The sequence below is a fragment of the Heterodontus francisci genome, chromosome 2 (genome assembly GCF_036365525.1).
Source record: "Heterodontus francisci isolate sHetFra1 chromosome 2, sHetFra1.hap1, whole genome shotgun sequence".
NCBI classification, from domain to species: domain Eukaryota; kingdom Metazoa; phylum Chordata; class Chondrichthyes; order Heterodontiformes; family Heterodontidae; genus Heterodontus; species Heterodontus francisci.
This window is the reverse complement of record NC_090372.1, coordinates 117662661-117676709: the sequence shown is the minus strand read 5'-3', so window position 1 is coordinate 117676709 and position 14049 is coordinate 117662661. Positions and strand designations below refer to the sequence as shown.

Genomic DNA, 14049 nt, shown 5'->3' with positions numbered 1-14049 from the left:
ACAGTATTGGTCTCCTTATTTAAGGAAGGATGTAAATGCGTTAGAAGCAGTTCAGAGAAGGTTTACAAGACTAATATCTGGGATGGGCGGGTTGTCTGAGGAAAGGTTGGACAAGCTAGGCTTGTATCTGCTGGAGTTTAGAAGAGTAAGAGGCGACTTGATTGAAACATATGAGATTCTGAGGGGTCTTGAAAGGGTGGATATAGAAAGGATGTTTTCTCTTGTGGGAGAATCTAGAACTAGGGGTCACTGTTTAAAAATGAGGCAGAGATGAGGAGAAATTTTTTTCTCTGAGGGTTGTAAGTCTTTGGAACTCTCTTTCCCCAAAAGGTGGTGGAAGCAGAGTCTTTGAATATTTTTAAAGTGGATAGATTCTTGATAAGCAATGGGATGAAAGGTTATTGGGGGTAGGTGGGAATGTGGAGTTGAGGTTACAGTCAGATCAGCCATGATCATCTTGAATGGTAGAGCAGGCTCGAGAGGTCGAATGGCCTACTTCTGCTCCTAATTCGTATGCTCGGAGCTTTTTGTACTTTAATATATAAATTAGTAAAGAGATTCATCTTATGAAATGGTCAAAATACCATTTATTTTCAAAGTTTCATCCCATCGCTCCAAGCTGGATCGTGATTCCAGAGGCGAAGGAGCCATTAACTCCACCTTAATCACTTCAATTATATATATATTCCAAATGATTTGTATTTAACACCACAGACTTTCTCAAATACCTAGATCTTCTGATTATTGTAATTGCCATATATTGCATTATACAATAAAAATTATGGAAATAAAAGCTCAAAGCTAAAGTATGCTGCTTGCAGCTACCAAAAATTTTGAATTCTAACATCTGCTTAATGATTAAAACAATTTTCACCATAGATGGGATTAAGATTGAAAGCTTGCAGCTTGTGCAGAAATCGAATGAACCTGAATGCTCCGGCGTTTGAGACCCAAAAACAGGTGCAAGGATTATGGTGCACGAACTTATGTACCTATGTTGCTTCCGACGCAGTAATTGCACAAACTTTGTGCTGCCTGCTCATTTAAATGATTGTAGCGTGCAGCCAGTGCTAAGCATACTGTTATGTGGCTGCAAGACTGAGCGGGGCACAAAATCGTGAAAGGCAAGCACAAGTTCAAGTTAGCCAGCACTACTTAAGGCCAGCCTGCACCTGTTAGAGGAGGTGCATTTTGGCTGGAGCAGATGCTGGAAGTCATTGTAAACGTGAGTTTGACCTGGCAGTCACGTCATTGGTCACATTGGCCAGGCAGTTTTTATATTGTGAACCATGTGGGGTATTTGGACGGAAGAGTTTCAAACCGAATGATGGGAAAGCTGAATCTATACCTAGGAGATGGAAACTTATTCAAGTGCCTTACAGTAGAAAGGGAAGTTATAGCTGGGGTGAGGATGGGAATGGGAGTTTTGAGCAAGAGGATGACTTTTTTTTCCCCACCTTTGAACTGGGGGATGGGGAAGACCTTGAAACCAACTATTTTAAAAAGATGATGATAAATCAGCTACTGTATGAAAATTGGTTCAGTACTGTAATTGAGACTTGCTATATATTATCTGATCTTGCAGGAGCTGTATAATGCTGCTACCTAATCCCTACGAGCTGAAAATAGTGTTACTGGTGTAATTTTTCTATCGTAATGGTAGCATAGTGTTAATGTTACTGGAGGTCTGAATGAATGCTCTGGAGATATGAGTTCAGATCCCACCACAACAGTTGTGAAAACTTAAAATCAATTATTTAATAAACCTGGAATTAAAAGTTAGTCTCAGTAATGGTGACCATGAAACCATCAGATTGTCAGAAAAAAATCTAGTTCACTAACGTCCTTTAGGGAAGGACGTCTGCTTACACAGTCTGGCTTACATGTGACTCCAGACCCACAGCAATGTGGTTGATTTTTAACTGCCCTCTGAAATGGCCTAACAAGCCACTCAGTTGTATGAAACCGCTACGGAAAAGTCAAATAGAAATAAAACAGGACTGGCCTCCCGGCATCAGCCTAAGTAACAAAGGCACATCCAGCCCAATCAACCTTGAAAGTCCTCCTCACTAACATCTGGGAACTTGTGCCAAAATTGGGAGAACTGTCCCACAGACTAGTCTAGCAACAGCCTGACATAGTAACCTTATGGCCCAGCAAATCCCTCACTCTACTACCATTACCATCAAGCCAAGGGACCAACACTAGTTTAATGAGGAGTGCAGGAGAGCATGCCAGGAGCAGCACCAGGTACACCTAAAAATGAGGTACCAACCTGGTGAAGCTACAACACCGGATAGAAACATGCTAAACAGTGGAAGCAGCATGTTATAGACAGAGCTAAGTGATTCCACAACTAATGGATCAGATCAAATAGAATAGAATCCTAAAATCATACAGCTGGTGGTTGACCATTTAAAAAATACTAGAGAGGAGGAGGCTCCACTAACAACCCTATCCTGAATGATGGTGGAGCACAGTACGTCAGTGCAAAGTTGGAGGCTGAAGTGTTTGCAACTATCTTCTGCCAGAAGTGCCAAGTGGGTGATCCATCTCATTGCCTCCTGAGGCCCCCAGCATCACAGATGCCAGTCTTAGATTCACTACACAGGGCAGCACAGTGGTTAGCACCACAGCCTCACAGCTCCAGCGACCCGGGTTCGATTCTGGGTACTGCTTGTGCAGAGTTTGCAAGTTCTCCCTGTGACCGCATGGGTTTCCTCCTGGTGCTCCGGTTTCCTCCCATATACCAAAGATTTGCGGGTTGATAGGTAAATTGGCCGTTGTAAAAAATACAATTGCCTCTAGTGTAGGTAGATGATAGGAGAATTGAGGGAAGGTGGGGATGTGAGAGGGAAAATGGGATTAATGTAGGATTAGTATAAATGGGTGGTTGATTGATGGTCGGCACAGACTCGGTGGGCCGAAGGGCCTGTTTTGGTGCTGTATCTCTCTATGACTCTACACGTAATACTAAGAAATGGCTGAGCGCAATAGACGCAGCAAAGGCTCTGGGTCCCAATAACATGCCAGCTATAGCGCTGAAGATGTGCTCCAGAACTAGCTGCGCTCTAGTACAGCTACGAGACAGTCATCTACCCGACAGTGTGGAAAATTAACCAAGTATGTGCTGTCTGAAAAACTCAGGACAAATCTGATCCAGACAATTGTCGTCCCATCAGGTTACTTTCAATCGTCAGCAAAGTAATGGAAAGTGTCATCAACAGCACTATCAAGCAGCACTTATTTGGCAATAACCGATGCTCGGTTTGGGTTCCACCAGGATAACTCTGCTCCAGACCTCATCACAGACTTAGTCTTGGGCTCAATCATCTTCAGTTGCTGCTTCAATAACCCTACCTCTATCATAAAGTCAGAAATAGGGACGCTCGCTGATTGTGTACAGTCCCTTTTGTGACTCCTCAGTTAATGAAGCAGTCCGTTCTCGCATGCAGTAAGACATAAATGTTAACGCTTGGGCTGATAAGTGGCAAGTAGCATTTGTGCCAGGCAATGACCATCTCCAATAAGAGAGAATTTAACCATTTCCCCATGATATTCAACAGCATTACCATTGCTGAATCCCCCATCAACATCCTGAGGGTTACAATTGACTAGAGACTTAACTGTACCTACCATGTAAATACTGTGGCTACAAGAGCAGGTCAGAGGCTGTGAATTTTTTGTGGCGATTAACTCACCAACTGACTTCTCCAAAGCCTGTCCACCATCTATCAGGCACAAGTCAGGCAAGTAATGGAATACTCTCCAGTTGCCTGGATGAGTGCAGCTCCAACAGCACTAATCTTGGACCAAGCAGCCAATTTGATTGACACCCCATCTGCCACCTTAAACATTCACTCCCTCCACCATCGGTGAACATTGGCTGCAGTGTTTACCATCTACAGGATGCACTGCAACAACTTGCCAAGACTGCGGTTCAGTAGTACATTCCAAACCTGTGGACTCTACCGCCTAGAACAACAAGGACAACAGGCGTATGAGAACACCATGACCTGCAAGTTCCTCTCCAAGTTGCACACCATCCAGATTTGGAACTATATTGCTGTTCCTTCATTGTCACTGGGTCAAAATCCTGGAACTCCCTCCCTAAACTATGGGTGTATCTACACCATAAAGCCTGCAGCACTTCAAGAAGGCGGCTCACCACCATCTTCTGAAGGGCAACTAGGGATGGGCAATAAATGTTGGCCTTGCCAGTAACGCTCATATCCCATGAACAAATTAAAAATGTAAAAAGAAATGTTGATGCTGTGTACATTTTGGTTTGTGGGGTTTTCTAACTTTATTAAACCTGTATCTGCTATATATTTGTTGTGACTCCACATTTCTGTAAAGTGCTGCCCATTGAAAAGGATGGGCAAAATTCAAATCATACCATTCGCCGGCTAGGAGTTGCACAAACAATTGCTTCAGATTCTGTCCATGCGTTCAATAGTTTTGCTGCTTTCAATCATTACCTGGATTCCTTTTTCACTTCTTGCATCCAGTCACTACTTGTTTCTTCATTGTTTCTAGTTGTGGTTAGTAAACATCTACATAACAGATTTGTTTCTATTTTGTGATCATCTCTCTCCAGGTGGTGATACCTGTGAGTCGCTCCTTTCTAGTGGCCGATTCCTTGGTGAAAATGTGTGGCAACCTAATGGCTGCATGATGCATAACTACAAAATCAGGCAAGTGACTTTGAAATAATTTCATGGAAATTTATGTGCCGTAAAGACTATGTGGATTGTAACATTCGTGCAAGTAAAGATGTTGCCAGTATCTCAGTTGCTTAGCACATTAATAGGATGTGTGAAAATGATGTGACTGAGCTTCTACATATTCACCTATTTCTTTCATTTCACTCTTCTAATTGTCGAATATGTTAATTGCTTCACATTGAGGGAGGAGCATAATATCCTCGGAGATAGAAAACCAAAATTTTTTCTGCATAGAAATGTGGATTTTAGCTACTGTGGCTTTATCTGATTAGATTAAAGGCTTACTTGTGCCTGCACAAGGCTTGGTCTTCCCCTTCTGTGGATTCTTATTTTTTCTGCTTTTCGTGGTGGTTGGTTTTAAAAGTCGGGGATATTGTATGTTAAACATTTTTTCCTTACTACAAACCATGTGTTTATGTTTCATTTGTAGAAAGTGGCTTAAAATAACAGTGAAGTTTAGCCTGTACCATTTAAACACCATTGTTTTACTGATTTTGCTGGTTTATTTATTTTACTTTGTAAAATAAGTAATTCTACTCCAAACACATCAAGCTGCGGTTTTAAGCTAGGATATTTCCATGTGTCTCTTCTGTGTATTTGTTTTAAGTATTCTGGAAAAGGTGGTGCTTGTACTCTCCTAAGGAAGTGCAAATATTCCCTATGCCGTAGAAGGCACAATCGAAGATTTTTCACTCCTATTTTGCAAATTTACATGTACATCTCCCAGACGTTACAAAGGGCAAGAGAGTTCAGTGTAATTCCCTCCTGTAATTTCTGCCCAGTAACTCCCAAAAGGAAAGTGCTTATATGGACAATGTTGAAAACAGGGTTGTGCATTCAGCTGTTCTATGCAAGGCTGAATAACCTGCCAACAGTCAACTTTCTAGGCTTGTAAAGAATGGCCATATAGGTGAATTATTGGAGGGCAGCTGATGCTGGCAGAGCCATAATCCAGGTAGTTATTACCTTCAGGAAAGGAGGGAGGAAACTTGGAAAGAAAAAAAAACTCCACTGGACTTAAACTAAATAGCATTGCCTGATTGGTTCAAATTTTTCAGGTTATTCAAGTGTACTTCTGCCACAGTAACCCAACTATGTATCAGTTGAAATTTCAACTAAATTTATTGATCTGTAACCTACTCTTTCCAAATTCAGGCTGACACACTTTAATCGGCTTGCTTGTCCAAATGTTCAGTTATGCTATGTCTGATATATTCTCGTAATCATCCCACATTTGATGTTAAACTGATGGGTCTGTAATTATCTGGTTTCTCCATCCCTCCAACAGGAACCACTTTTTGTACTTTATATAGTACCTTTATAGCATCTTTAATATGGTAAAACATCCTACAGCACTTCATACGAGTATTATCAAACAAAATTTGACACCATGCAACATAGAGATTATAGAGATTACAAACACTTGATCAAAGAGGTAAGTTTTAAGGAAGAAAGAGAGTTAGAAAGGCAGAGAGATTTAAAGAAGGAATTACAGAACTTCGAGCCTAGGCAGCTCAAGGCACAATCACCAGTAGTGAAACAGTGAAAATTTGGGATGTGCAAAAGGCCAGAATTGGAGCAGCACCGCGATCTCGAAGGGTTGCTGGGCTCGAGGAAATTAAAGAGAGAGTAAGGGATGAGGCCATGGAGGAATTTGAAAGCAAGAATGAGAACCAGTGTAGGCCAGCGAACACAGGAGTGATAGGTGAATGGGATTTGGTGTGAGTTGGAACACAGGCAGCAGAGTTTTGGATGAAGGTAGAACATGCAAGGCCAGCCAGGAGTGCGCTAGAATAATCAGAATTGGAAGAGACAGATAGCACTAGAGTAGAAAATAGCAAAGTATTAGGTGGGGTGAAAGTGTTCGTACTAGAGATGGGAGTGGACTGCGAGGAATGCAAAGACAGGATTACAATGCATATGTGTAAGCACACAAACTGTGGTGAATAAGGTTTGGTGAGCTACAAGCACAAATAGCAGTATGGGAATATGATGTAGTGGCAATAACAGGAACGTGGCTTAAAAATGGTGAGGACTGGGTACTTGGTATACAAGGATATAAAATGCTCAGAAGGTAGAGAAGGAAAAAGGGAGGTGGGGTGCAAGTCCTAATTAGGGAAGATGTTGCAGTACTGGAAAGGAAGGATGTCCTTGAAGGGGCAAGGATAGAATCCATTTGGTTAGAGTTGAGGAACAAAAAGAGTATGATCACTCTACTAGGGGTGTTGCATAGGCCTCCAAAGAGTGAAGGAGAGTTAGGGAGCAAATCTGCAGGGAAATCACAGATGCGCAAGAACTATAGAGTGGTGATATTGGGAGACTTTAATTACCCAAATATCGATTGGGCTAATTTTAGAGTAAAGGCTAAGGAGGGGGAGGTATTCCTCAAATGTGTTCAGGAGAACTTCCTTGATCTGTATGTTCTCAGCCCAACTAGAAAAGAGACATTGCTGGATCTGGTACTGGGAAATGAGGTGGACCAAGTGTCTGTGGGGAGCACGTGGGTAAGAGTGATCATCGTATCATAAGGTTTAGATACAGAAAAGCAAGCATTCAGGTGCAGCAAGCAATTAGGAAGGCGAATGGTATGTTGGCCTACATTGCAAGAGGATTTGAGTACAGGAGCAAGGATGTCTTGCTGCAGTTATACAGGGCCTTGGTGTATTGTGTGCAGTTTTGGTCTCCTTATCTGAGGAAGGATGTTCTTGCCATGGAGTAAGTGCAGACTCCTGGGATGGCAGGATTGATGTATGAGGAGATATTGGGTCAACTAGGCCTATATTCACTAGAGTTTAGAAGAATGAAAGGGGATCCCCTAGAAACCTATAAAATTCTAACAAGACTAGACCGGCTAGATGCAGGGAGGATGTTCCCGATGGCTGGGGAGTCCAGAACCAGGGGTCACAGTCTCAGGTATGCCGTTAGAACCGAGATGAAGAGAAATTTCTTCACTCAGAAGTTGGTGAACCTGTGGAATTCTCTACCGCAGAAGTCAGTGGAGGCCAAATCATGAAATATATTTGAGAAAGAGATAGATATATTAAAGCCAAAGGGATCAAGAGATATGGGGATAAAACAGGAACGGGGTACTGAATTAGACGATGAGCCATGATCTTTTTAGAATGGCGGAGCAGGCCCAAAGGGCCGAATGGCCGCCTGCTCCAATTTTCTATGTTTCTAAAATAAGGTAGAATGTCTAGGTTGGAAGAGGGCTAATTTCGACCACTAAAAAGGGATCAAGCCAGTGTAGAATGGAACTAAAGACTGGTAGGAAGAGCTGTATCGGAACAATGGATTATCTTGAAGGAAGAGATGCTTCTGTTACAGGCTAGGAATATTCCAATAAGGGTGAAAGATAGGGGAACCAAGAACAGGTCTGCTTGCATGACCAGGGAGATGGAGCTGCTGATGAAACAAAACATTTTGCGTGCCAGGTGAACTCAAGTGAGAACCAGGCCATATACAATAACTTGAGAGGCGAGGTGAAGAGGAAAATAAGACCAGCAAAGGGAGAATATGAAAATAGAATGGCAGTCAACATAAAAGGGAACCCAAAGATCATCTTCTAACATGTAATTAGTAAGCGAGTAGTAAGAGGAGTGGGGCTTATTTGGGACAGTAATATATGCTTAGAGATGCAGGACAAGGCTAATCTACTTAATATGAGTGCTTTGTATCAGTGTTCACTAAGGAAATGGAGGCTGACAAAATATCGGTTGAAGCAGAGAGAGTAGAGGCAATGGACAGGCTAAAAATTGAGAGGGGGAGGTACTAAAAAGGTTGATAAGTCACCTTGTCCAGATGGCTTGCATCCCTCGTTGCTAAAGGAAGTGGGGATGGAGAAAGTAGAAGGGCTTCTTGCTATAATCTTCTATTCTTCCATGGATACAGGGGAGGTGCCAGAGGATTGGAGAGTGGCGAATGTGATACCCTTATTCAAGAAAGGGTGTAAGGACAGTTGTAGCAACTACAGTCCAGCCAGTATAACATCTGTGGTGGGTAAGGTTTCAGAAGAAATAATCAAGGGAAAAAACAGGCAGTTGGAGAGGTTTGAGTTAATTAGGGAGAGCCAGCACTGATTTGTAAAAAGCAGATCATGCTTGACTAATCGAATTGACTTTTTTGACGAAGTAACAGAATGTTGCTGAAGGGAATGCAGTGGATGTTGTTGATTTGGATATTAAGAAAACATTTGATAAGGTACCACATAAAAGGCTGGTTAACAAAATTGAGGCACATGGAATAGGAGGGTCATTGGCTTAAGGACAGAAAACAGCGAGTCTTGGTAAATTAAAAGCAAAATACTGCAGATGCTGGAAATCTGAAATAAAAACAATAAATGCTGGAAATACTCTGCAGGTCTGGCAGCATCTGTGGGGGGAGAAGCAGAGTTAACGTTTCGGGTCAAATAGTCATAGTAAATGGTTGCTTCTCAGACTGGAGGATGGTAGACAGTGGTGTTTCCCAAGGGTCAGTGATGGGACCACTGCTTTTTTTTGCTGTATATAAATGACTTGGATCTTGGAATACAGAGTAGAATCTCAATTTGCTGATGACACCAAACTTGGAGGTGAGGCAGACAGTAAGGATGATATGAACTGCCTGCAACAGGACATACGTTAGCAGAAAGGTGGCAGATGGAATTTAATACTGACAAGTGTGAGGAGATGCATTTTGGCAAAAGGACTAGGGAGCAGCAATATATACTAAAGCCAGGCTCGGGTATAAAATTAAAATCCGATCCGGGCCCAAGTCCTTTTAATTTTTTTAAATGCCCGACCCGACCCGAAAATAACAAACATATTAGATTAAATGTAGATTAAAATGAAAACAATACGAAACAAAACCGTACAGTCCAGCCCGACCCCGAATGCTGGACACAGAATACGGACCCGATCCGACCCGAACCCTGTTCATACACCTGGAAGCAACCTTTTTGATAAACTAGATGACCATTATTTATGCTCAGTGAAGCAAAGCACTGCCGCCCTTCACACTGGTCCTCTCCACCACAAAACATCCCTTCACACGCACATTTATAGAGGCCTGCATTTAATTTCGGCTCCTCATCTTCACAGCTAGAACTCGGAAAGGTCAGTGTCATTAGGACAGGAAGGATCATCGTACCAGTTAACATCATACATCTGTACATTACTTTTCCTGGATGCAGATTTAGAAAATGTAGAGTGCAGAGAATCAGCTCTTTATTCTGAGTCAGTTCCTTCCAACAGGTCTCTTACGAAGTCTAAATTCCTCTTTAGAAGAGGCAGACATCGATCCAACTCTTCAACCGGGCTTTACCGCTACTGAAAAAAAATGTTCAACCATGTGGTCGGGTTCAGGTCAGGTAGCCAGGCTTTAATATATTCTTAATGATGCAGTTCTAAAGAATGTGCAGCAACAGAGGGACCTTGGAGTGCATGTGCATCGATCTTTGAAGATGGCGGGACATATTAAGAGAGTGGTTACTAAAGCATATGGAATCTGGGGCTTTATAAATAGAGGCATTGAGTACAAGAGCAGGGAAGTCACAGTGAACCTTTATAAGGCCCCAACTGGAGTACTGTGTCCAGTTATGGTCACCACACTTTAGGAAGGATGTGAGGGCTCTTGAGAGGGTACAGAGGAGATTTAGCAGAATGGTTCCAGGGATGGGGATTTTAGTTACAAGGTTAGGTTGGAAAAAGCTGGGTTTGTTCTCCTTGGAACAAAGACCCACTCTAGGGCTTAATCACAAAAATCAAGACACACTCTCTAGTGCAGTACTGAGGGAGTACTGAGGGGCCATCTTTTGGATGAGATGTTAAACTGCGGCCCCATATGCATGTTTGGGTGGATGTAAAAGATTCCATAGCACTATTTCGGACACGAGCAGGGAAGTTACCCCGATGTCCTGGCCAATATTTATTCCTCGATCAACATCACAGAAGAACAGATTATCTGGTCATTTGCACATTGCTGTTTGTGGGAGTTTGCTGTGTGCAAATTGGCTGCTGTTTCCTACATTACAACAATGACTACAATTCAGAAATGCTTCATTGGTTGTAAAGCACTTTGAGAAGTCTGGTGGTCGTGAAAATTGCTATAAAAACGCAAGTCCTTTCTTTATAATTTTCAAGCTTACTCCTGATGATGAATTCCATTTTGCACAGAGTGCAAGTAAGACTTAGCGAGACTGTAGTTACCTGTGTCTGATTTTTCTTTTTTGAATGATGGCAACCCATTAACCTATTTTACCACTCTACAGGTACCTCCCCAGCTTCCAATGATTTCCTTATAATAATAGTTGATGTGTCACAGATCTTCTGTCTAATCTTTCAGCATTCTTGGATAAATACAGTGTTGTGCATTTTGATAAATACATTTGTGTTGAGCATGTTTAGCCTACCTCTGGTGTCCACCTCATTAATATTGAAGCTATTGATTTTACTTAGATTAGCTCTTTTTGGAGAAGGTATATTGCTTGTTTCTTCCCTGGTGAATACTTAGATGTTTTTGAAAATACATATCATTTATATCTAGTCATTTTCCTTTTTCTAACTTCCGTTTCTGCTAAGAATGCTGAATTTAGTCAAACAGAATTTGATTTTTAGAAATATGTGTTGAGTGGCCCTGATTAACTGTTCCTCAAAGTGCCTACTAATTTCACCAGCAAGTGAAGTAAGACCTACTGGTCCATAATTTCCTGGTTTATCCCTGTCTCCTTTTTTGAATAGGGAAAATTTAAATCTGAGCCTCCAGTATTTCTTCCCTAGCTTCCTTCCAGATCCTCAGATGCAAACCTTCAAGTCAGGGTGTCTTGTCTGAATTTAGAATAACTTCTTTTGTACTAATTTTCTTTGAATAAGAACTGTTCTGCCCCAGTTCTGATGGTTCTACAATCCCAATATCAACAACCTCTGTGGAAACCAAGGAAAAGTACAGTACTTAGTAAGGCTGCATTCCCTCAATCTCCACTACAAGCTTGTTTCCTTCATCTCTTAGCAGCACTTGCCCTGCCTTGATTATCTTGCCATTAATGTGCCTGTAGAAAACCTTTTGCATTGGCCTTTATGTCTAGTACAGTTTCTTGATTATAAGGTGACTAGAAACTTGTCTGTTCCAAATAATGTTTGCATGGCCATCTAAAACAAGAAATAGCAGGAGTCGACCAAAGGGCCCGTTGAGCCTGCTCCGCTATGCAATACGATCATGGCTGATCTTGGGCTTCAACTCCACTTTCTCGCCTGCTCGCCATATCCTTTGATTCCCGGAGAGACCAAAAATCTGTCTATCCCAGCCTTAAATGTACTCAACGATGGAATATCCACAACCCTCTGGAGTAGAAAATTCCAAAGATTCACAACCTTTTGGGTGAAGTAATTTCTCTTCATTCTCAGTCCTAAATGATTGGTCCCTTATCCTGAGACTGTGCCCTCATGTTTTAGCTTCCTCGACCAATGGAAGCAATCTCTGTGTCTACCCTATCCAGTCCCATCAGAATCTTGTATGTTTCAATGAGATCGCCTCTCATTCTTCTAAACTCCTGAGAGGATAGGCCCAATTTACTCACCCCGTCATCCTAGGGACCAATTTAGTGAACCTTCGCTGTATTGCCTCCAATGCAGTATATCCTTCCTTAAATTTGGAGACCAAAACTGCACACAGTACTCCAGATGTGGTCTCACCAAAACCCTGTACAATTGTAACAAGACTTCTTTATCCCTGTACTCCAATCCCCTTGCATTAAAGGCCTACATGCCATTTGCTTTCCTAGTTGTTTGCTGTACCTTCATGCTAACTTTATTTCATTCCTTGTATGAGCATACCCAAGTTTCTTTGAACATCAACACTTAAAAATTTCACATCATGAAAAAAATTTCTGTTCTATTCTTACAACCAAAGTAAATAACTTCACATTTCCCTACATTTTACTCCATCTGCCATCTTGTTGCCCACTCACTTAACCTGTCTTTATCTCTTTGCAGCCTTTCTACATCCTTCCCACGGCTTATCTTGCCACCTACCTTTGTATTGTCAAACTTGGATGAAGAGACAGAGAGGAATGTATCTAAGTCATTAATACAGATTGTAAACAGCTGAGGCCCCAGCACTGATCCTTGCAGCACTCCACTATTTACTGCCTGCTAACTTGAATATGCCCACTCTTTGCTTCCTGTCAGTTAGCCAATCCCCTCTACCCATGCTGATATATTACCCCCAACTCCATGAGCCCATATCTTGCCTATTAACTCTTTATATGGCATCTTAGCCTTTAAGAATGCCTTTAAGAAATCCAGGTATACCACATCTACTGGTTCCCCTTTATCTACCCTACTAGTTACCCTACTAGTCAAAGAACTGTAATAAATTAGTCAGACAGGATTTACCTTTTGTAAAACAATGTTGACTTGTCCAGCATTTTCCCAACGACTGATAGGCAACTGGCCTGTAGTTCCCTATTTTTCTCTTACACTGCTTTTCAAGAAAGGAGGGAAACATTTGCCAATTTTCAATCTGATGGGACCGTTCTTCAAATTGAATTGGTATGACATTTTTTATTATGACGTCAAAAAGAAAAATAGGGCAGCAAATGTAACAGGAGGTATGGGTGTGTGTTTTAATTCAAATGTATTCATTTTTATTACTTCCCTGTTTAATTTGTATTCATAACATTTTTCTTTCAGTGAAGTAAAGAGGTGTCTTATGAACAAATACATAACTTTTGTAGGAGATTCCAGAATTCGGCAATTGTTCTACTCCTTTATTAAAATTATAAATTCCGACATTAAAGAAGAAGGTAACAAGGTATGTATCTGTTCTTTTGCTTTGACTTAAACTGTTACTGCAAACCCTGCCCTCTAATATTGACACAAAGAAATGTAATTGCCACCATACAGTCTCACTCTCACTCTGGAACTTTGTTTTCTTTTGGCTTCTGAGTTTTTTTTATAAAGTATTTAACTCAGTGCAGCTCCAACATTAAGTAAACACACCAAAAAAGTTTTAATTGTGGACATTGGTATCAAGATCAATTGAACAATGATTTAAAGTTGAAATTAGTTATTGTATGTTTTCTGTACACTATACCATTTAATTGTATTAACTACAACAAAAAATCAAAAACAACTTGTATTTATATGGTGCTTTTAATGTAGTAAAATGTCCCAAGGCACTTCAGTGCAGTGTTATCAAACAAAATTTGACACTGAGCCACATAAAGATAAGAGGGCAGATGACCAAAAACTTGGTCAAAGAGGTAGGTTTAAGGATTGTCTGAAAGGAGGAAAAAAGAGGTAGAGAGGTGTAGGGAGGGAATTTCAGAGTTTAGGGCCTAGACAAC

General features: G+C 41.3%; 1 protein-coding gene across 2 annotated transcripts in view; it reads left to right on the top strand.

Moving 5' to 3' along the window:
• casd1 (CAS1 domain containing 1) overlaps window positions 1-14049 on the top strand; it is a 100564-nt gene that overhangs the window by 39755 nt on the left and 46760 nt on the right. For both annotated transcript variants that reach the window (XM_068009923.1, XM_068009933.1), the window contains exons 2-3: window positions 4601-4697; window positions 13394-13514. In XM_068009923.1, coding sequence (XP_067866024.1) covers window positions 4601-4697; window positions 13394-13514 — 218 coding nt within the window. The remainder of the gene's footprint in view (window positions 1-4600; window positions 4698-13393; window positions 13515-14049) is intronic.